Consider the following 23,231-nt stretch of genomic DNA (forward strand, 5'->3'; position numbering starts at 1 on the left):
ATATGACATTATAAAATCATCAGTAACTCTAGACTTTTCCCCATTCACCATTTTACTTGCTTTGGACTCTTCTCACTCTTCAAGGTGTCAACTAAGCCCCTCTGCGTTTTTAAATCCAAATAGCTTAAATATTCTCATAGTACTTAGTGTAGTCCCAAATATTCATGCACTATGATAATATGATCCAAAATATTTCAATAAATATTTATTTTCTGTAGTACTGGGAATATAGCAGTGAGAACAGGACAATGTTCCTGTTCCAACAGGCTTTACTTTTTAAGTAGAAGAAAACAAGAACAGCAGCAGTGGTGAGCACTATTGCAGAGGACTGGAATAGGATGATCCAGGAGTGACTGGGTGATCAATGAAGGAGGGAGGCATCCTGGAATGTGAATGACATTAAGAAGCCGATGAGGCGGGCAGGGGGAGTCGCTCATTTGGGAGCAGGAAACAGTAAATGAGAAGACCTTAAGACAGAAAGTAGGATCACAGATTTATAGGAACAGAAAAAAAGTGTAGCTGAAGCTTAGGGGGCCAGGAGGAGAGTCCTGTCAGACAAAGTTGGAAAGGCAAGCAAGGGTCAGTTCAGCCACGGTTTTTAATCCAAGTACAAGGAAAGCCATTGAAGGAGATTTTTGTATTAGCAAAGGAAGTGCTACCATTTGTGTATTAAAATGGCCACTGTGGTTGCTATGCAGATTAGAGACTATAGCAGGTCAAAAGAAAGAAGGATCTACATTAGAAGCCTTTCAGTAGTCCAGATGAGAGAGGTGGTAGAGATAGAAAGGTACAGACAGGGAGTTCCCGTTGTGGCACAGTGGTTAACGAATACAACTAGCAACCATGAGGTTGCAGGTTCGGTCCCTGCCCTTGCTCAGTGGGTTAAGGATCTGGCCGTGAGCTGTGGTGTAGGTTGCAGACACAGCTTGGATCCCGTGTTGCTGTGGCTGTGGCATAGGCCAGTGCTCACAGCTCTGATTTGACCCCTAGCCTGAGAGCCTCCATATGCTGTGGGAGCGGCCCTAGAAAAGGGCAAAAAGACCAAAAAAAAAAAATTTACAAAAAAAAAAAAAGAAAAGAAAAAGGTACAGACAGATTCAGGTTAGTAAGTAGAACTGAAAGAATGTGGTGGTAAATTGGATCTAACAGGTGAGAAAAAAAGAAATTCAGGATAGGAGTTCCCGTCGTGGCGCAGTGGTTAACGAATCCGACTGGGAACCATGAGGTTGCGGGTTCGGTCCCTGCCCCTGCTCAGTGGGTTAAGGATCCGGCGTTGCCGTGAGCTGTGGTGTAGGCTGCAGACGCGGCTCGGATCCCGCGTTGCTGTGGCTCTGGCGTAGGCCAGTGGCTACAGCTCCGATTCGACCCCTAGCCTGGGAACCTCCATATGCCGCGGGAGCGGCCCAAGAAATAGCAAAAAGACAAAAAAAAAAAAAAAAAAAGAAATCCAGGATAACACCTATGTTTTTCTCTCGATGCATTGGGTAGAGAGTGATATAGTTCAGTGAAACAGGGAAGGTTGGGGAAAATGTTGGGTTTGATGATGAGAAAGACCAAGAGTACCTATTAGTGAGATGGGGAAGACTATGGAAAATGTTAGTTTGGAGGAAATCAAGATTAGAATTTTAGGAGTTCCCATCATGGCTCAGTGGCAATGAACCTGCCTAGGATTCATGAGGATGCAGATTCAATCCCTGGCCTCCCTCAGTGGATTAAGGATCCAGTATTGCCCTGAGCTTGGTGTAGGTCACAGAGGCGGCTCAGATCCCATGATGCTGTGGCTATGGCACAGGCTAGCAGCTATAGCTCCAATTCAACCCTAGCCTGGGAACTTCCATATGCTGTGGATGCAGCCCTAAAAAGCAAAAAAAAAAAAAAAAAATTAGAATTGCAGTGCTGGAAGAGATCTTATGGATCATTTACTTCAACCATTTTATTCTAGAGAAGTAAACAGTGACTCAAACCTATTAATACAGCTTGCCAAAAATGGCAAAGTACCAGTATATTTTGGAAGAGCCAGTGCCTCCATTTACCAAGAGTTCGTAACCTTTTTTGCATTATGGATCGCTCTAGGGGTCTGATGAAACTTAGAATCAAATTAATGTTTTGTTTTTTTTTTTTTAGTTTGGGATTATAAAGAAAATCAGTTGTACTGAAATTCGTCATCAAAACAGTAAAAGAAAATATGACTTGGTAACATATATGCGCTTCTTTATGAACTCATTAAATAAGACCTCAAGTAATATAAATAATATTTCAAGGTATCTACAATAACTTTAATGAGATATGAAAATATCTGTGATTTCTATTGACAAAAAGAAGTCCTACAAATACTGCTATAGTTTGTTTCCTACATTCAAGCTGAACGATATGCTAACTTTCAGGAAAAGTTTAGTGGGGGGGGGGGTACTTTTTCACCTTCTAAGTTCATGGCCTATTAAATTCTAGCCAGGAATACCTAATTCATGGACCACAATTTAAAAAGCCTTTGGTTAAAGCCCTGATCATTTTTTCCCACAGGGTAATATAACAGCCTTGGGACTAACAGCCTCCAGAATTTCCTCAAATCCACCATCACCCTGATGAAAGGTCACAAAGGCCAATCTAAGAAGAACACTCCCTAGCTTAAAGGCGTTGTAAAAGTTCCTCATAGCTTATAGGATACTGTGGTGTTGACCAACACAATCTCAAGGCTCCACTTCTCTAATACAGGACTTAGACTTGATTTCTAGCACTGCACTGCACTTTGAGACTTCTTGCCTGTGTTCTCTTCTCTAAGTATAAGACTTTACCAAAATATCAACTTTTGAAACACCTGACTCCAAAAACGCAATCTTTCCTTTTCCTTCAAATGTCTTCAAAATCAACAATTGGGGAGTTCCCATCCTGGCTCAGCAGTAACAAACCTGACTAGTGTTCATGAGGTTCGATCCATGGCCTTGCTCAGTGGCTTAAGGATCCAGCATTGCTTAAGGTCATGGGTCCGAGGTTGCTGTGGCTGTGGTGTAGGCCAGTGGCTGTGGTGTAGACCCCTAGCCTGGGAACTTCCATATGCCGAGGGTGCAACCCTAAACAAAAAAACAAACAAAAAATGATAAATGTTTTTGCCTGACATATTATTCTGGGCTATGGTTACCTGCACATATTCTTTTTCCCCACACGTGATAGTATGCTTCTCCCAAATTCATTGTTCTCCCCACTGCAAAAGGCAGTCTTGAATATTTGTGCTGAATTTTTACTGACTTAAAAATATCTCATATTCCCATTATAGTATTCAGTTTATAAAGAGATTTCAGACACTTCCTTGTTGAATTTTCTTAATAACCCTATGAAGACAAATAGTCTAATGTACTACTTTAATAACCGTACAAAGACAAGGAGTCTAAAGCAGTTTTACCTGATTTTGCAGATGAGGAAACAGATGTCCAGGGACAAAAACAGACTTGCCCAGGTCTAATCATTTAATGAGCTAGAGTTGGGATCATAAAATCCAGGCTCCTTGGTGCAGTGCTTGTGAACTCAAGCCATGTGCCAGGCCTGGGCAGGTGAATAAAAAACATGACACAGCTTCCTTCAAGAAGCTTTTTAAACACAGTCCCAATATGACCCTATTAAAAATACTTTTAAATATATATATATATAATAGTACAAGTGCTACAATAAAATTACTTCATAAAGCTAAATATTTATTTTCTTTTCAGTCGCACCTATGGCATTTGGAAGTTCCTGGACCAGGGATCAAACTCTCGCCATGGCGGCAACCTGAGCCACAGCAGTGACACCCACTGTGCCATTAAGGGAACTCCCAGAGATTATGAATTTTGAGATATATTTTTAAGTAATGGTTATTTTATGAATGCTTTGTATATCAAGAGTATTAATCTTTGGTTTTAGAAATGTTTTTTCTCAGTTTGTCATTTGTCCTGAGATCTTATTGGTGTTAGAAGCACAGCAGTTTTACACTGTTATGTAATCAAGTCTATGAAATTTGCCTTTTTGTTTTCTGATTTTAAGGCATGCTTTGAAAGGCCTTTCAATTATCAAGATTATATTACTTTCACTTGTTTTCTTTTTACACTTTTATCATACTTTTTAGATTTACATTTCTTATCAATCAAGAATTACTTTTTCTTCAGTTTTTATTAAATGGCTAACTTGCTGTCACAAAGTCATTTGCTAATTAAGTCTATCATGTCCCAAATGATATAAAATTCTACCTTTTTCTTAAAATTCTACCTTTATCTAAAATACCTATACATAATTGTCTCTTTCTAGACTTTACTATTGGCAAAAAAACAAACAAACAAACAAAAAAAACACACCTGGCAACAGAGATAGACCTCTGAAGGAACTGGATAGCTGGAGACAAGTGATAAAAGATGACTCATATTTCATTGTTTATCCTTTCAAATTTTATTCCATGTGCTTTGAACTACCACTCAAAAACATCAAACATTTTTAAAGTCCTGCTTACTAGTAATAATCAAATTATGAAATATTTCAGCTTTCTGTAAATTATATTATAACATACACCTGAACGAACCAAAAATCACAGATCTACTTTGATTTCAAAACTGGGAACTATGACTTAATATATTCTATTTTCAAAGAATAGTGGAAGTACCTCAAATATATCTTGAACTAAATGTTTCTCTGCCATTTAACAAACACAAAATTATTTTTTATCCTGAAGGGGAAAGCCAAGCTCTTCTAAATTCTTAACTGCCATAAGCAAAGCTACCCCCTCAAATAAAAACCCCAGACCCAGGAGTTCCTGTCATGGCACAGAGGAAACGAATCTGACTAGGAACCATGAGGTTGCGGGTCTGATCCCCGGCCTCGCTTAGCGGCTTAAGGATCCCCAGTGTTGCTGTGACCTGTGGTGTAGGTTGCAGACTCGGCTCAGATCTGTCATGGCTGTGGCTGTGGTGTAGGCAGGGCGCTGTAACTCCAATTAGTCCCCTTGCCTGGGAAGCTCCATATGATGTGGATGGGGCCCTAAAAAGCAAAAAAGAACCCCAGATCTGTATATGCCCTAGATCCAGCCATCACAGACGTATTTTGCTTTCTTCATTGCATGTTAGCTAGTAACTAGCCAATGCATAATTCGGAATCAAATCTTTCTTTTCTATGCAATCCAATTATTGTATTTTCAATATTACTTCTTTATAATTTGATTTCAATGTCAGATGCCAAATCTGACCTCTGCTGTAACCATAATATTATAAAGTAAATTGGCTAAGACAGGAAAAAACATTCATCTGGCAGCAGATGGAAAAAAAAATCAAGTTTTGTCTTTTAAGTCATTCTCTTTAAGATCCTCTCCCTCACACCATTTTTTAAACACCTACTCATTTAGTAGATCATGTAGTCATTTTAGCCTTTTTTATAAATAAAAATATTTTCAAGCACTTAAAAATATTCCTCCAGTAGAAATGGGAAGGTGACCTAGTATTTAGTTTCATCATCATACTCAATATAGAGTAGATAATACCTCTGTACCCTGTAATTCTGCTCTCACTATCTGCTCTCCTAGGTACATTCCCACTCTCTTTTTCCTCCTAATAAATAAATTCCTTTCACATGTAGAAGAAACATATTCCACGTGTCTCCCAGGAACTTAGGTGAAGATGTAGAAGAGAAACCAATTCCTGTAATAGAGTCGAAATACCCTTAAGTTTTAAAACTCTTTGCATTTGATCATCATAACTATAATCCCTGTTTAACGGTAAACATAGATAGACTTGCCAAACATCACATTACTGGCAGTAGAAATAGGTCTCCTGCTAGAATGTCCTTTGCCCTAAATATGCTCCCTCCTACCATGATTAAACTAAATACCAAAAGAAAAGTGCCTTCGTGTAATGGAGTGAAGTACTCCACAGCATAACAAATGAATACGAGTGAAAAGTGAAAAAGCAATTAGGTTTAGTATTTAAAGAAATAATTTCCTATCTTCTCAACAAGAAGTGACCTCAAGCCTGCCAAATGAGACCACACTTAAAAGGCAGCAGGTAATGTGTTTCCTTTTCTCCTGGCTTCATACCAAGAAGCACTTATCTAATGGCCACCTACTACTACTAGATTTCAACTAACCAGGGCATAGCCCAACACACAGAGATCAGAAACGCCCACTACTAAAAATCTGGGTACTTTTCACGTGATTCTTCCCCTCAGATGAAATTACTCTTGCTTTAGACTAAGAATTCATATCAGGCTTGATGTCCCCCTTCCATAAAATATTTTCCAACTTCTGCTTTATCACCTTAAATGAAATTAAAAAGTCTTCCTACAGACTTCAAACAAATCCATGTATCCCAAATAAAATATAAATGGAAAGATGAAATGAAAATAATTTAAAATATGCATTTCAATATGCTAATCTTGAAACAAAACTGACCTAGAAGCCATACAAGAGTACTTAGTAGCTAACTATGACAGCTATGAATGCAAAGTACTTCCTGATGCAATTTTCCAAAGCTGTAAACAACTCCTGATCAAAGTGTGAACAAAACAAATCTTTTCACACAACAGTTGCATATGGAAATAGATACTGGAAAATTCAGTCTCAGTTAAAACCGTTTATATGCAAAATGGAGGTTCCAGGTTGACATAACTACAAATATTACACACATGTTAGGCAGGATATTCCTAAACCTTGTAGGGTACCAGGACATTCTTTGTTCAGGACAGCCCATACCTTACAGAATATATAGCATTCCTGGCCCCTATCCATCAAATGCTAATGGTTAGTCCCAACTATTCCAACAATCCCCCAAAATGCCTCCCAACTTCCCCCAGAGGGAACCCCTAACTGCACCCAGTGCCTTTAACACAACTTGACTATCATTGTATAATATATGTAAAGAACACTCTGGAAATTTGGATTAGAGTTCCAGTTCTAATACCTATGAGTCATGTGGTCACTGGCAGTGAGCTCTCTAAATCTCAGTTTCCAGTGTACCAAAAGGGAAAACACCACCTACGATCTATGTTGTAAAGGCTGACTAAACAACATATCTGTAGCACAAGGTAGGTGGTTTCTAATACGTGACATGCTGAGATGTGAAAAAGGGGGCTACTGCAAATTGAGAACAGCAAAAAGTGATATGAATGTGAAGGAGGCTGAACTATAAGCATACAAAACGAAATTTAACGCACAGCAGCCTATGGACATTTCAGAGAGAAGTCAGCAGTCATATATATCTTAACAACCCCTGAAAACATTAGTGTATTGCAAGGCAGTGAAATAAAATTAATATTCAGAATGATGATCCCCAAAATAGGAAGGCAAGAAAGACATCTTTAAGAGACTTCCACTGCACACGGCTAAAATTTTACAAAGTTTCTACACTTGAGAGTGACTGTATCTAAAAAACATGTTCCACACTTTTACTGGGCAATTACCCTATTCTAGATATGAGGAAAACACAAAGATTACTAATATGCCATTCCTGTACTTAAACATTTTACCATCCAGGAGATTAGACATAGGTAAAACATAACCATAATACAAAGTAGAATGACACAGGCTTTAAAAAGAAATTCAGGGAGTTCCTGCCATAGCTTAATGGAAATGAACCTAGCTAGCATCCATGAGAACACAGATTCAATCCCTGGCCTCGCTCAGTGGGTTAAGGATCTGGTGTTGCTGTGAGCTGTGGTGTAGGTTCCATGTGGCTCAGATACTGCGTAGCTGTGGCTGATGGTGTAGGCCACAGACTACAGCTCCGACAGAACCCCTACCCTTGGAAACTCCATATGCCCCGGGTGCTGTCCTAAAAAGATAAAAATAAAATAAAATAAAATAAAAAGAAATTCAAGTAATAAATTATGGGGGCCTAGAGAAAATGATGAATAACTATGAAAGCAAGGACATCTTTATGGCACAGGACAGTGAAAAACAAGGATTCTCAGAGGTAGAAAATGGGACGCAAACCATTAAAGAAAAAATTAATTCCAGGCAAAGGAACTGAGCATGAAAACACAGCTTGGTTCAGAGAAGAGAGGTAGGAAAAGGGTACATTAGGGGTTGAGAAGGCGGTAAAAATTAGGCTGGAAAAACATTTTGGGACTTGTTCACGGAAGGGTCTGAATACCCTTCAAATAACTTTTGGGTTTATTGGGCAAGAGAACTTTCCTGAAAACTGGTGCTGATGTGACACTTTTGATTTCCAAATAATGTTGAATAAGGGCCAAAAATAAGATTCTGAATAAATGCAAATTTTCATTAACAAGATCCCTGAAATTAAAATACATTCTTAATATGAGTAAATAAGCAAAAAGAGCCTACCCCAAGAGTAGAAAGCACTTTTGAGTTCATTCCTTAAGTAATAAAAATATTACCAAATGTATTAAACCTGGGACCTTAAAATAATTCAGGATAATCTTTTATGTGTTCCTGATTTTCTCCCAAGCATGTCACAGAACTTTCCTAACAGTGCTTCATGTCACCCCTGGAAGGCAAGAGGTAGGTTGCAGTATTATCAGCCTCTTTTTACTATGGGGAAACTGAGAAACAAAAATAATAAATTACAATATGGTCACAAAATAAGCTATTACATTTTCCAAAACTTTTAATTAAAGGGTTGAAACTCACATTTCATCCTTTTTTCTTCGTACCATATGAATACTAGAATTATCTTTTACTATAGTCTTAAAAGAAAAAAAAAAACTTAAGATCGTCTTCTCGATTTGGTACTACCACCAAAAAATTGAGTTTAAATTCCATCTCTTCAAATTATGACACCTCCAAGAACTGTTAGGTGTAAGCAGTAATTCAACCTACCAAAAAATAGGTGTAAATCGCAGAACAGGTCAGGAATCCTAGGCTCAAATTTTACTTTGTCTATCTGGCAGATCAGAGGTGTATCTGTAAAACAGGCTTTGCAGATGCTGTAATGGAAAGGTGCCCTAAGAGGCCCAGAACAGCGATACCAATACACCTACTACTGCAAACTTGAAATCCAATGCTTGCTCCTTCTACCCCTGCCTGCATTACACCACGCACCAGAAGACTCCTGGTACACACAGAAGCCTGTGCACAGAGCCTCTAGATGTTTGCCTTAAAAAGCGGTACTTTGAGGATGCCCCAGGCCTGGGACAACAGTAAGAACACCGGATATAGCGAAACATCTCAAAATCTCTCCTCTCCAGAACCTAGGGCCTGGTCCAGAGGATTCTACTGGACAGAGTTCCTGCCACTATTTTGTTTTTCACTCAGGCACTGACAATCCCCTTCCTCAGCCTCCCACCACCTCCCCTCTCCTCTACGCCAGGTAGGCGTCCCAGGGATACTAGAAGCAGGAAGTGGGAGGTGAAAGCGCAGGGATCCCGGCCACGAGGCCTTCGGGTGCGGCTAGGGGTCCCGCCAGCTCAATCCCCGGAGCCCGGCCGCCCAGACCGGGCCTCGGCCAACGCGCCGCGGCCGCCGCCTATCAGCGGAGCGCAGGGGCGGGGCCCGCTGGCTCGGCGACGGCTCCTCCGGCAGGCGGGGACGGGCGGGGGATCGACCGCCGCGCAGCTCCGGCCGCCGCGCGCAGACACCGGGCCCGGCTCCCGAGGGCGCCAGCGCGGCCCCGGGGAGCGCGAGGAGCCGGCGAGCGCGCGGCCTACCGTTGACGGCCTGGTCCGTCACGCTCGGCGCCCACCCACCCTCCCCGGTGGGGTCCAAGCCCCTGGGAAGATGGTGTCCTGGATGATCTCCAGAGCCGTGGTGTAAGTTCCGCTCACGGCGCCCCTCACCTCTCCGCGAGGCCCGGGGTGGGGGTGGGGTGGGACAGGGGCCAGGAGAAGGGAAAGCCCGGGTCTGGGCAGGGTGGGCTGGCCCGACCTCGGGCCTGCCCGAGAACTGGGCGCCCTCGACCTCCTCACCCTAGTCCACGTCGCTGCGGGGCTCCCTGCGTCGGACGAGGGCCCGGCGGCTGCTGCGCGGCCCGACTGCGTGCGGCTCGTCGGCCCTGCTCCCGCGGCGCTGGGTGGGCAGGCGCGCAGGGCAGGCGGCGCGCGCTCCCTGCTCCCGCTCCCCGCGCTGCGCGGCACCGCCCTGCGGGCCCGGGAGCGGCGCGCCTCGCGGCGGCGCCCTGCGCAGGCTCCGCAGAAGCTGAGCGCGGGAGGCTCTGGGATCCTGCTGAGGATGCCGTGGCAGCGCGGATCCTTTGTATCCTGCGGCTGGTGCGGTGCGGGGTTCTCTGGGCGGCTGATTGCCTTTCGGTCACGTGTGGTAGGAGGAGAGATTTGTCTAAAACCCCTCGACCGCTCCCATTTCAGATCCCTGGAAGGGTCTTAGTTGACCCAATATTTACAGCTTATCGAGAAAGGAGCTCGTTACTGAATGATGGCACCCGCCTGCTCGCCCAGATCCCAGAATTTGGCCCTGTCTTGGAGGAAATATTTGTAAAGGGATGAGAGGCTGCAGGTGCCTGTTGCCTTTGTTCAAATTATCAGTTCATTGTGCTCTTACCAAGTGCTGCAGGCCCATAAGGAAAAAAATTAGTTGAGTTGTGGTGTTCACTCTAAAGGTACCAGTTGGCCTACAGTTTAAACTGGTTTCCTCCCATTCTTCCCAGCTTAACCCCCTTCTCAAAAACAAAAGTCACTAAGTCAACAGTGACGTAGTTACAGCCAGGGACTTGTGGGTTCATTATTCATGATCTCTGTAGGAGTAATATAATCTCGGTACTTTTATGAAATGTTTTTATGAGGTGGCAGGCTTCTCTGATTAGCTTTGTAATGTGGGGGAAAAAAAGTTAACAGATTTTTTGTTTTGTTTTGTTTCTCAGTGGGGAGGAGCTAATTTTTCTGTTTGTTTGGTTTTATTTTGTTTGAGAGCGAATCAATTGCTTAGTAGTCCTGCTCACCCTGATTTATGATAGCATTCAAAATGTGTCATTTGATTGTATTATTGCAGTTTGTTCTTCTTTGGTACAGTTTTTAGTTTTAAATCTCCAGAACGTCCTGTGTTCATTTGTATAAAACTGAAGATCAAGAAATAAAAGCATACCACAGATGTTTTCAGATTTTGATTTATTTATTTTTGCCTTTTGGGGCCTTTGAATATTAATTTTCATAATACAGGAATACCTTTCCTGGCCTACTAGATGTCTATCAGTTCTTCTGTGCCTGGAACAAGTGTCCTATTAAGAGGCTGTACTATTATTTTTTTTTTAATTCTCTGGGTTTTTTTTTTTAATCCAGTTCTTTAATTTATAGTTAGAAAAGATTGTGAAGCACTTTTAATTTGCATTACTCAAAATCAGATTTTTGGTTTTGATCACCAGCTATGAGTATTAATGTCTTTTCTAGATGCTCTCTGTAAACACAAAGATTAATAACACATAATTGATCTTCACGGAACTGACAGTTCAAATACACTGCTATCTGCAGAACAGGTCAAGTGTTCTAAGAGTTACACTCAGTGCTATAGTGTTTAGACAAGGAAGGGATTCTATCTGGTTGGAGAATCAGAAAAAGCAAGATTACATTTGAGATGGGCCTTAAAGGACAGACTGAATTTAGACAAGCCAAAGGTGCAAAAGGAGACGATTCCAGATAAAGGGATCACTGCGAGCCAAAGCACAGAGGAGGGAAAGCCCAGATTAGTTACTGAGGACTTGAGGGCCTGGGGAGAGAGGAAGCGGGAAAGGTAGGCTTGGCCTGCTTTCAGGGAATTTCAGGAAGAAGTGATATTATTAGGCAGCAGTGACTTTGCTTTGGTAGATTCTCTCCCTTGTGTGAGATGGTTGTAAATGGAGACTCTGAAGACTGGAGCAGTAAAAGGGCTCCCTAACTAGGAAGAGGGGGTTCAAGCCTGCAGTGCTACCATCTACAGAATTGAAAACAAAGGAAAGGGAACAAAATAAGGAGAAAAGTTCATAGAAATGTATTTATCAAGTGTCAGGAAATCTATTTTACAAGCCATTGAGCTATTAGCATATGAGAAAACACACAAGTCAGGGAATTATATTTTGCCCCTCTGCTTCTTAGTTTCTCTTTCTCTAATCACTGAATTTTTTTCTACTCCCTTGATCATACATGAGAACATAAAGGATCAACCCCAGGGTCTACACAAACTTGGAAACCTTTTTAACACCAGCAGATAAAACTTGCTTAAATTCTTTCTTATCCCCTGGAGCAACCAAGCTAGTCCTGAGCCTGAAGAAAGATCAGACAGTTCTCTCAACATGAACCTCTTTGGCATGTGTATAGAACACAAGGACCCTCTTTAACCAGAGCTCCCTGTGTACACAAGCACTTTCTCCCCAGACCTTGTGGCAGACTATTTCCGGGAAGAGCATTGGCTTGGAAATCAGACCAGGATGCCAGTTAATAGCTGCATGGCCCTGGGCCACATACTAAATACAAGCATCTTTGTCCTTGTCTTTTTTTTTTTTTCTTTCTTTCTTTTTTGTCTTTTTAGGGCCGCACCACAGCGTATGAAAGGGTCAAATCAGAGCTGCAGCTGCTGACCTACACCACAGCCATAGCAACACCAAATCCAAGCTGAGTCTGCAACCTACACCATAGCTCATGGCAAAGTCAGATCCTTAACCCACTGCACCAGGCCAGGGATCAAACCCGCATCCTCATGGATACTAGTAGGGCTCATTACCACTGAGCCACGACATGGAACTCCTAGTCATTATCATTGGAAACCTGGAGTTTAGAACTGGCTTTGGTTGTATTAACCAGCTGAATGACCTTGAGTCAACCTCTTACTGATTATAGACCTGTTTCTTTCTCTACAGAGATAAAGGTATCTGGTAATCTCCAAACTCTTATATAGCTATAGCATTCTGTGATGCTCTGAGATTTTTCACTATTTCCAGTCTTAAAATCAACTCACTTTAACTTGACAGGCAAGATTGAAAGGTTAGTTTGCAATTATAAAGGATAGTAATCCAAGATTCCCACATGTATTATATGTGATATAATATGTGATACCCATAACTTACCTTTTAAAACATGATTCTTAGAGGTTGAGGGGAATCCCATTTTTCCAGATTTTGTTAATTTGTGTATACAACATAGCATGTGGTTAAGATTGGGACTTAAAACAGATGGCCTGAATTCAGGTATTAGCTCTGCCATTTAGTATTGGCTATAGCCTACGCCATGGGATTAAATGTGTTCATATAATGTCCATTGTCCAACATCAGGTAAAGTTAAGTATTCAGTAAGTGTTAGTAGTTATCAGAACAGGTAAGAACATAGTCCCCTATAGTCCCAGCAGATTGGATGTTTAAACTATTTCCAATTTACATTTTTCTGACTCTCTGTGTAGGTAACATAGTTGTAACTGAGAGTATAGTTTTTAAAGTTTTTTACACTGCTATTTATTATTATATGGTAAACGTCTTCTGATTGCTCTGAAATCTTATATCTTCTATTTGATCAGGCCAGTATTCATAATTTTCATAGCCATTCTTCTGTTTTTTTTGTTTGTTTTTAGTTTTTCTTTTAGATCACTTCTAATACTTCATTATCATAGTTAATGCTATAATGTGATTATATTACTCATTTATATATACTTTTAAGTGCTTCCTTAGGGTAAATATCCAAGAGGAGTATCTCTGAGTCAAAGGCTATGAATATTTTTTTGACCATTGATAGCAGTTACCAAATTGCTATCCAAAATGATATTACTTGCTACCAACAACATATGAATACTGTCTTTATCACAATATAGCCAGATTGGGAAGGTTTAATTTTTTTGTACTTTCCTAATGAATGTAATAGACCTCATTGTCTTCTTTTGCATTTTCCTTCTCATTAGAAAGGTTTAATATTGACACTAATATTTAGTAATTGTCATATATTATGCAGATAATCTTTATGCTCTTTACCCACTTAACACTTGATAATTTACTTGTTTGTACTATTATATAAGGTGCTCAGACAAAAATAAATTATAATTTACTTATTATAATAAATTACCTTTAAGTCCTTTTTAATGCAAGTATTGTTTCTCAGTCTAACTATACTTCTCTTCAGGTATTTTATTTTTAGTTATATAGAGAATTCATAGTTTTAATGCAGTTCAGCTTGCTCAATTTTTTTTACTTTGTGATTTCTTTTTTACTAATAAATATAAACCAGTATTCTAAGGAGTTCCCGTCATGGCACAGTGGTTAATGAACCCAACTAGGACCCATGAGGATGTGGGTTCGATCCCTGGCCTCTCTCGGTGGGTAAAAGATCCAGCTTTGCTGTGAACTCTGGTGTAGGTCACAGACGCAGCTCTGATCTCAAGTTGCTGTGGCATATGCTGGCAGCTATAGCTCCGATTCAACCCTTAGCCTAGGAACATTGATATGCCACACCTGGGGCCCTGAAATGTAAAAAATAAAAAATTAGGAGTTCCCGTCATGGCGCAGTGGTTAACGAATCCGACTAGGAACCATGAGGTTGCGGGTTCGGTCCCTGCCCTTGCTCAGTGGGTTAACGATCCGGCGTTGCCGTGAGCTGTGGTGTAGGCTGCAGACTCGGCTCGGATCCCGCGTTGCTGTGGCTCTGGCGTAGGATGGTGGCTACAGCTCCGATTGGACCCCTAGCCTGGGAACCTCCATATGCCGCGGGAGCGGCCCAAAGAAATAGCAAAAAGACAAAAAATAAATAAATAAATAATTATTCCAGATATTTGATTTGTACTACTTTCTCATATAGAGTTAAATTTGGAGACTTCCTTTTTAATTCCATAGATCTGTATTTCCCTTTTTACACTATAATACACTTTTATTTTTCTTTTACCATAATTTTATTATCTGGCAGTACTAGCAAAACCTTAGTCCTCTTTTTTAATTGATCCTCTTCAATTATGTTTAATGGGTATTTATAGAGTCTAAATTACATACTTTAAAAACCATATTCCAGCATTTTCCCCCCTTCTTTCCAACATCCTCTTTTCCCTCTCTGCTAAATCTTTCTTGTCAGCATTCAAACATGCTATTAATGTTCCCATCTTAAAAAAAAAAAAAAAACTTTCAGCCTGCTATATTTTTTGTCTCATTTACCTATTTCTCTCTCTTTAAAGCAAAAACTCCTCAAAAGAACAGTCTATACACTTTTTCCACTTCCTCTCTTTTGGGTCACTCTGGAACCCATACCATTTAGGCCCTGACACCAACCACTCTCCTTCAAATCACCCTTCTATATATGTCAACAGTCACCTCACACATGGTCTTCATGTTACTTAGCAGCAGTTTTTGATATAACTGCTCATTCTCTCCTTGAAGTACTTCACTTGGATTCCAAGAAACCTTGCGTATTTTGTTTTCTTTATAACCCATTGGCCACTCCCTGCTCCCTCTCCCTTACCACATTCCTCCACATGCCCTGAATTATTGAAATTGATATGTCCAGGGGCTCAGTCCTTAAGCCTCTTTTCTATCTACACTCCTGTAAGGACTCTCATTAATTTATATCTTCAACCCAGACCTCTGCTGAATTCGTAATCATACATATTTTTAAGTGCCTACTTGGAAACATCTAAAAGTCATCTTGCATGTAAGATATCCAGAACTGAACTCCTGAATTTCCTTTTTGATGTGGCTTTGACAGCCTGCTCCAGCTCAGTTAACAACAACTCACTCCTTCAATAGTTCAGGCCAAAAACCTTGGCATCATCCTTTATTCTTCTTTTTCACTCCATATATTGACTACTACAGCAAATCTTATTGCGTCTGCCTTCAAAAGACACCCAACATCCAGCCAGTTCTCTCCTCTCTTACTTATAATACTCTCGTGCAAGCCAGCATCATATCTGAAATGTATTGTTATAAAAGCAACCTGCTTTGACTCACTATGTGTGTGTTCGTTAAAGATTATGACAGGATTAATGAAGAACATCTTGAGTAATTTTTAAATCCTTGTGAATGTCAAGGGGACTTATAACTTACTAGTGATATTTTTCTTCCTTTATATGTGCTTTAAATATTTGTAAGATCTCAATGATAGCTAGAATAGTTTTTTCAACTAGGTTGAAAAGGTAGATTTTTATCTTTACCAGTTTTGATGAGCTGTCATATAAATGGCTTAAATGTTCTTGAGTTGTGTCTAAGAACAGGATACTTACTGCTATTAAAGCATGAGAAATAAGGTAAATAGAAGCAATGATGTTTTCAAAGAAATTGGAAAAGTTAAAAATTTTAAACATATAACTTATTGTGAATGTCCTGCAAGAGGTCATCTTTTCTGTCTTCCTTCATTAAGACAGAAAACACATCCTAATCCATTGTGTCTTGTTTTCATTGCATAGGCCAGAACTCCCAACAAGATTCCTTTATTAGCCTTTATTTCAGAAACAATTTGCTTTTGTCCACTTTTTCACTGCTGCTATATTAGCTATTTTTCCACTGGATTTTTTAACCTTTTTAGGATCAAGACTTTTATTGATCTTCTCTCAGTATAGACTTAAATGCTTAAATAAATGGTATATAATAATAATAATAATGAGTTCCCACTGTGGCTCAGCTGTAATGAACCTGACTATCCATTACAATTCAGATTCAATCTATAGCCTCGCCCAGTGGGTCCAGGATCCAGCGTTGCCATGAGTTGTGGTGTAATCACAGACTTTGATCCCACCTTGGCTGTGGCTATGACGTAGGCTAACAGCTGTAGCTCTGATTCAACCCCAAGCCCTAAAAGAAAGAGAAAAAAAAATATCCTGTGATAAACCATGATGGAAGAGAATGTGAAAAAGTATACATGTATAACTGAGTCACTTTGCTTTACAGGAGAGGTTAACACAATACTGTAAATCAACTACAATAAAACTTAAAGAGCAGGCTAGCTATTGTTAGATTTTTTTTTTTCATTTTAAGATTCTTTAGGGTTTCACTGAGTACTAATAACACTTTGGACTGGATATATATTTCTTGGTGCTGTGCATTGTAGGAGGTTTAGCAACATCCTTGGCCTCTATTCATAAGATGCTAGTGGCAAACCACCCCCCCACCAGATATGACAGCCAAAAATGTTTCCAGATGTTGCCATGTCACCTAGTGGGCAGCAATGCTACTGGTTGAGAACCATTTTAATAAATGAAAAGGGAAGAAGATTATATTAGTGCTGCACTGTTCAATATAGTAGCCACTAGTCACATATAGCCATTTAAATGCACATTAATTAAATTAAAAATTAAGTTCCTCAGTCACACTAGCCACTTTTCAACTACTCACCTATGCCAGTTTAGAGGCTACCTTATTGGACAGCACAGAAATAGAATATTTCCATCACTGCAACAAGTCCTATTGGAGTGATCCTCCAAAGATACCATCTGCTTAGCATCCCCATTTGAAAATGGATTTGTTTGCTGCTTCAATGGGTGAAATTTTAGGCCATAATGATATTTGAAATTTCATAAGCTTCTGGATATATCTCTTAAGAATTTTCTATATAAAATACTGCTGCTGCTCAATCCATCATAATTTTTTTTTTACTGTTTCAAAATTAATTTTTCTATTCCAGTATTTACAGAGTTTCCTCAAACTGATGGAAATCGCTGATACAGTACACTTTGAAAATAATTTTTATAATCACGTGTTCTGCACATCAATTCTTACAGTCCTTATTTTCTAAATTTATAAATAAAATGTGGTTTACAAGTTAGTTTTCCTAGTCCTAGAAGTTGTCAGGACATTAGGATTTGAATACAGAGCCAAGGATTACTAGTATGTTGCTTCCTTTCCTGGTAACAGTGTCATCAACTCTACAAAAGCAGAGTTGCAAAAAAAAAAAAATCATGAAAACCTAAGTCATAGGACAAATTTAAACATAAAAGACTTGTGCTGGCCAATAATTCAAAACATAAAAAACATAACTTCAGAGTGTATTCAGCTATATCATTGCTGAATGCATTAATATTTTCAAGTAATGGTGTGTCCATTTTATTTTATTTTTTTTATTATTATTATATTATTATTTTTGTCTTTTTAGGGCCACAGCTGTGGCATATGGAAGTTCCCATGCTAAGGGTCGAATCAGAGTTGCCGCTGCCTGCCTACACCACAGCAACAGCAACGAGCCATGTCTGTGACCTACATCACAGGTCATGGCAACGAGGCCAGGGATCAAACCGACATCCTCATGGATACTAATCGGATTCGTTTCCACTGTGTCACAACAGGAACTCCCATGATATGCCCATTTTAAGAAAGAATTTTCTCACCCCAAAATAAAACCAAGCATTTGGCTGTAGAAAATTTCCTTAACCTTTTCTCATGTCACATTTCTGAGTAATGTATTAGCTTGCTAGGGCTGCTGTAACAAAATACTACAAATGGGGTAGCTTGAATAATAGAAAATTATTGTGTCAACAGGGTTCTTCATTGTGAGGGCTGTGCAGAAGAACCTGCTACAAGTCCTTTCCTAGCTTCTGGAATTTTTTTGGTCATCTTTACATTCCTCAGCCTGTAAATTCATCACCCTGATCTCTGCTTTCATCTTCTCATGACATTGTCTCTGTGTCCTAATTTTCTGTATTTATAAGGATACAAGTCATATTGGTTTAGAACCCACCCTGATTATCTCATCGTAGCTAGACTACTTCTATTAGGACCCTATTTCCAAGTAAGGCCAGCATATCTTTTGGAGGGAGACACAATTCAGCCCATAACAATCTCTTTTATATATCCTGAGGAGAATTGGTGTATGGCAAGGAATAGTTTGAGGGGTTGAATTAGAAAGTTGAAAAAAATCTAACAAAATAGCTGTCTTAATTAATTTGAGTTGTCAGGTAAGAGAGGGAGTACTGATTTTTCTATCTTACTGTGAAATGCAAGGCTAGAGCAATACCACCAGAAGATGTTATGGGGAAGAGTTGTTTAACACTGAGACTGACAATCTCATAAAAGCAGTATGTTCACCACCACTGAAGGCATGCAAGGGAGAGTAGAAAGCTAGGTAAAGCTTTCTTGATTATATGACTTGTATGCTTCTAATGGAGAATCACAGGTAAATTACTGTGAACCATTTTGTATTTAATAAAACTACTTAAATAAATGAATACATAACCTTGTATTACATCAATATCAGGAATAATTAATAAACAGCACTATTTGGCATTTTAAAAAAAATCCACCCTAATTATGTACAGCACTGAATAAATTATATGCTAAAGTTTCTACTAATGTGACGCTTTTCATCATCAAACTCTAATCACCAAGCTCTAGGGCTCCCAAATGATGGATTGCACTTTCACCAGAACCGGAAAGTAGATAAAGTGACTCTTTATTTTAACATTTGACAGGCCCACAGGAACAATGAGGGGTAGGTATGTACCCATGAGGGTTAACTTAAAGAATATAGGAATAAGAGAGAATGAACAGTGATATTTGCCTAAAGGGATCATTACAGCCATGATCAGTTCTTCACTGCTTTGTGCCTGTCTTGTTTTCTCTGGGGACACCAACCAGTCTCACCATTGCTGGACAAACTTCCCAGTTGTTCATTTGATGTCTGTTTATTTGAACTGTATTTTCTAATCATTAATTTTCATTAACCTTAGTTTTTATTTCTGATTTTCTGAAATACCGGGCTTTTCAGTTTCCACTTAGTATATGTGGCTTAATTTTGCCAGTAGAAATGATAATGGTTTTCAGGTGTTTAATGGATCATGCCTACATAGGAAAAAGTGTTCTCTAAAGATATACCTCTCAGTCTATATAAAATAGCCCTGTGAGTGTATAAATATTAAACATTTTAAAAATAAAGTGTTAAATAAAACTGTATGAGAGAAGTGGCCTAAAAGCTTTGTGTAAAGATATTCTGAAAGAATATCTGATCTTTTCCTTGCAAAATAAAAGTTACAGATATGCAAATTGGAAATAAACCTTTCCCCCTCAAAGTTTATGCACTGTTATTTTGATTAAATAATTTTTAGAAACTTCTAAACCCTATGTGTTGTGTTTATATTGTGAATGAATATGATGCAAATACTACTATTTCAATTGGTCTCTAAGTTTAAGAAATAAAATGTACTGTCTAGGGATAGACAATTGAGAGATACAAACTACTATATATGAAATAAACTACAAGGATATATTGTACAACATGGAATATAACCAATATTTTAATGACTATAAATGTAGCATAACCTTTACAAATTATAAATCACTATTGTACACCTGAAAAATATATAATAATGTCCATTCACTTATACCACAAAAATAAACAAACATAAATAAATAATTTTTTAAAAGGAAATAAAGTATACTGTCTTCCAGTAACTCTGTACCCAATTACCTGAAATGTTTCCTGGTGACCAATTTTTATAGTGCTTTAATTAAAATAGCTCACCTAAAACTAAGATCAGTAAAACAGGTGGTAAACCATTTTAAGAGTAATAGTTGTAATAAAAAGAGAATTTGATTACTTTGAATGACTGAGAGGATATAAAGGAAATGCTGGAAATAATGTGACCTGTAACCTAAAAATGACACTGCCCAGATACACTTAAATATGTGATGAGAGGAGAAAATTTACAAGCAATGAAAGCAGTTTCTTCCCTTGAAGAATTGTTTTGCTTCCCCACTTTAAAGTATGTCATCACTGTCGCTTATCCTCTTTTTCATGCTTTCTTTACCTTTTTATCTAGTTTCACTCTTTTTCCCTTCACTCTCAATCAAGATGAGAAGAGAATGGTATGGTCTCTGTCATGTGCAGAGATTCAGTAACTTCAAAGGTTATAATTTTAATTTATAGTCTCCACAACAACAGAGGAAAAAAAGGAGACTAAAGGGGATATAAAAGACCAAAATAAAGGGAACAGGAGATGGGACATATGAACCAAAAATGATGTAGAAATGGGTTCAAATATATCAGTAAAGACAATACATGTAAATAGATTAGATTTTTTTGTTAAAAGACAGACTTTTAACACTGAGGAAAAAACCTATAAAGGTATAAAATGTGACTGAAAGATCAAGTTCTAAATAAATCGATAAAGCATATTAATGGATCAGTATTAGCTGATGATTAGCATTTCTTCCCAAGTAGATCTATAAATTCTCTGGAATTCCAACAGAATTTTTTTGCTTTTGCTTCATGGGACTTGATAGATTAATTATCTGTAGTTCATAGGAAAGAGCAAAAGCTCAGGAATCAATAAGATAACAGCAAAGGACAGGGAAGGAAAAGTTGCCCTATTGCATATCAAGATTTATTACAATGTTGTAGTAATTAAGACAGTGTACTATTGGTGCAGTGCTTGATAGTAGACTTAATGAAACAGAATCCAGAAACTAACCCAGGCAATATGGAAACCTGATTCTACAGAAGTAGTATTCCAAATCAGTGGGAAAAGATGGATAATTAAAAAGTGTTGTGACAACTTGGTTATCTCTCAGAAAAAAGAATGAAACTATAACCTTACTTAACAGCAAACTCAAAAAGAAATTATCAGTGGAGTTCCCATTGTGGTAGGATCAGCGTTTCTGCAGTCCCAGGATGCAGGTTCGATCCCCAGCACAGTGGGTTAAAGGATCCAGGGTTGCTGCAGCTGCAGCTTGGATCTGATCACTAGCCTAGGAACTTTATACGCCAGAAGCTGCCAAAACAGAAAAATTTACTTCTCACTGATAATTTAGTTTTCACTGAAATTTAGTTTGCAGTTATGAAAACAAGCACTTACCATAACATAGTCATATACATACCACTGGTTATCTTCATTTTGCCATTGAGAAATGCGAGGATAAAAGATATGAAATAACTTGACTGTTACTTGCGGTAACTTATTAGGTGGCAGTCTGGCTCTAGAACCAGACAACCAATGTGTTATACCACCTCCCTGGGTTGTACGTTACACCTCTTATTTTATTTTACATTTGAAATCCGCTTTATTGGGATAGAATTTATGTGCAATAATTTCAATGAGTGTTGTCAAATAGTACACTTGTGTATCACCACCCCTATCAAGACTCACTTTACATTTTCAAAAATAGTAGTTGAATTTTTACTACACTGGCCATCCCTGACAATAAATCTGTCTTTGCCAATCTGTGTGGGGAAAAAACTAATTATTTTAAATATCCCTTTCAGGATATAGGTTTTTGGGTTTTTTTTATTTTTTGTTTTTTCTGGTTTGTTTTTTGTTTGTTTTTTTGTTTTGCCACACCTGAGGCATGTGAAAGTTCCCCAGGAGAGGAATGGAACCCGCACCTCAGCAGTGACAACACCATATGCTTAAACCACTGTTCCACAAGAGAACTCCTGGATATAGAATTTCTAAAACTCAAATTTAGAAACTCATTGCTATTTTTCTCAATTCTTCAATTGCTTGGGGGCAGGGAAGGAGGCTGTGATAGAAGAAGCCAGCACTGGTCCAATGAGGGCAAAATCTACAGACCGTTTTGGAACATATGCAACTAACAAAGCATGATAGTCTGAAAATATAAAATTCTTTAAAATCATTAAGAAAATAGACAATCTACAGGGAAAAACTGTACAAAAGAACAAAGCATCTCCTAGGAGAAGAAACCAATGGCAACTAGACATGGAAAAAGATCCTCAAAACTCATTAGTTTTCATAAAAATGTAAATTAAGACCACATTGAAATTCCATTTCACACCTGCTAGCTTGCAAAAATTAGGAAGTCTGAAAATACCAAGTGTTGGCAAGGATGAGCAGAGCAACAAGATCGTTTTTTGTGATGCCAGTAAGAGAGTAAGATGCTGCGACTGCTTTGGAAAACAGTTTGGCCCTAACTCATAGTGATAATCATTCACATACCCTATAACCCTGCAGTTCCATAATTAGGTGGAATTTGGGACCTGAACCAGGAGACATTTGCAAGAATATTTATAAGAAAGTTCTTAAAGCAAAAACGTACCAAGAATACTAATTTACATGGACAAGAGAATGGGTATTTAAATGCTGGTATATTTACATAATGAAATATTACACAGTAGTAAAACTGAATGAGGTACCACTTACAAACATCAACATACGAATGCTAGGAAAATTAAAAGTGTGTTTTTTGAAAAAAAAAAAAACACAAGCCAGATATGACTGCATTCAGCTGATGCCATTTTAAAGGTGCCAGCATAAGTAGAACTAAATAAACAATTTAGAGATAGATATATATGGCAAAGCTATTTTTCAAAAAGAGAGAAGCAGAAGAAAGAATAATTATCCTAAATAATAAGTTTTAGGATAGGGGTTAACTCAGAGAGTACCCTGGCAGAGGAGAGGGCTCTGAGACAATGGTGGTGGTGGTATTTCACTTTGATGA

The 23,231-nt window shown here is 38.8% G+C and overlaps 2 protein-coding genes across 2 annotated transcripts in view; one reads left to right on the forward strand and one right to left on the reverse strand.

Moving 5' to 3' along the window:
• JMJD1C (jumonji domain containing 1C) overlaps nt 1-10,054 on the reverse strand; it is a 323,117-nt gene extending 313,063 nt beyond the window's left edge. Inside the window, exon 1 of the mRNA XM_047762759.1 lies at nt 9,874-10,054. The gene's annotated coding sequence lies outside the window, so the exon portion shown is untranslated. The remainder of the gene's footprint in view (nt 1-9,873) is intronic.
• Nucleotides 9,529-23,231, forward strand: part of REEP3 (receptor accessory protein 3) — a 101,684-nt gene continuing 87,981 nt past the window's right edge. The window contains 1 exon segment of the mRNA XM_047762763.1: nt 9,529-9,717. Coding sequence (XP_047618719.1) covers nt 9,686-9,717 — 32 coding nt within the window. The 5' untranslated portion in view covers nt 9,529-9,685.

Source organism: Phacochoerus africanus, chromosome 15 (assembly GCF_016906955.1).
Source record: "Phacochoerus africanus isolate WHEZ1 chromosome 15, ROS_Pafr_v1, whole genome shotgun sequence".
Lineage (NCBI taxonomy): Eukaryota > Metazoa > Chordata > Mammalia > Artiodactyla > Suidae > Phacochoerus > Phacochoerus africanus.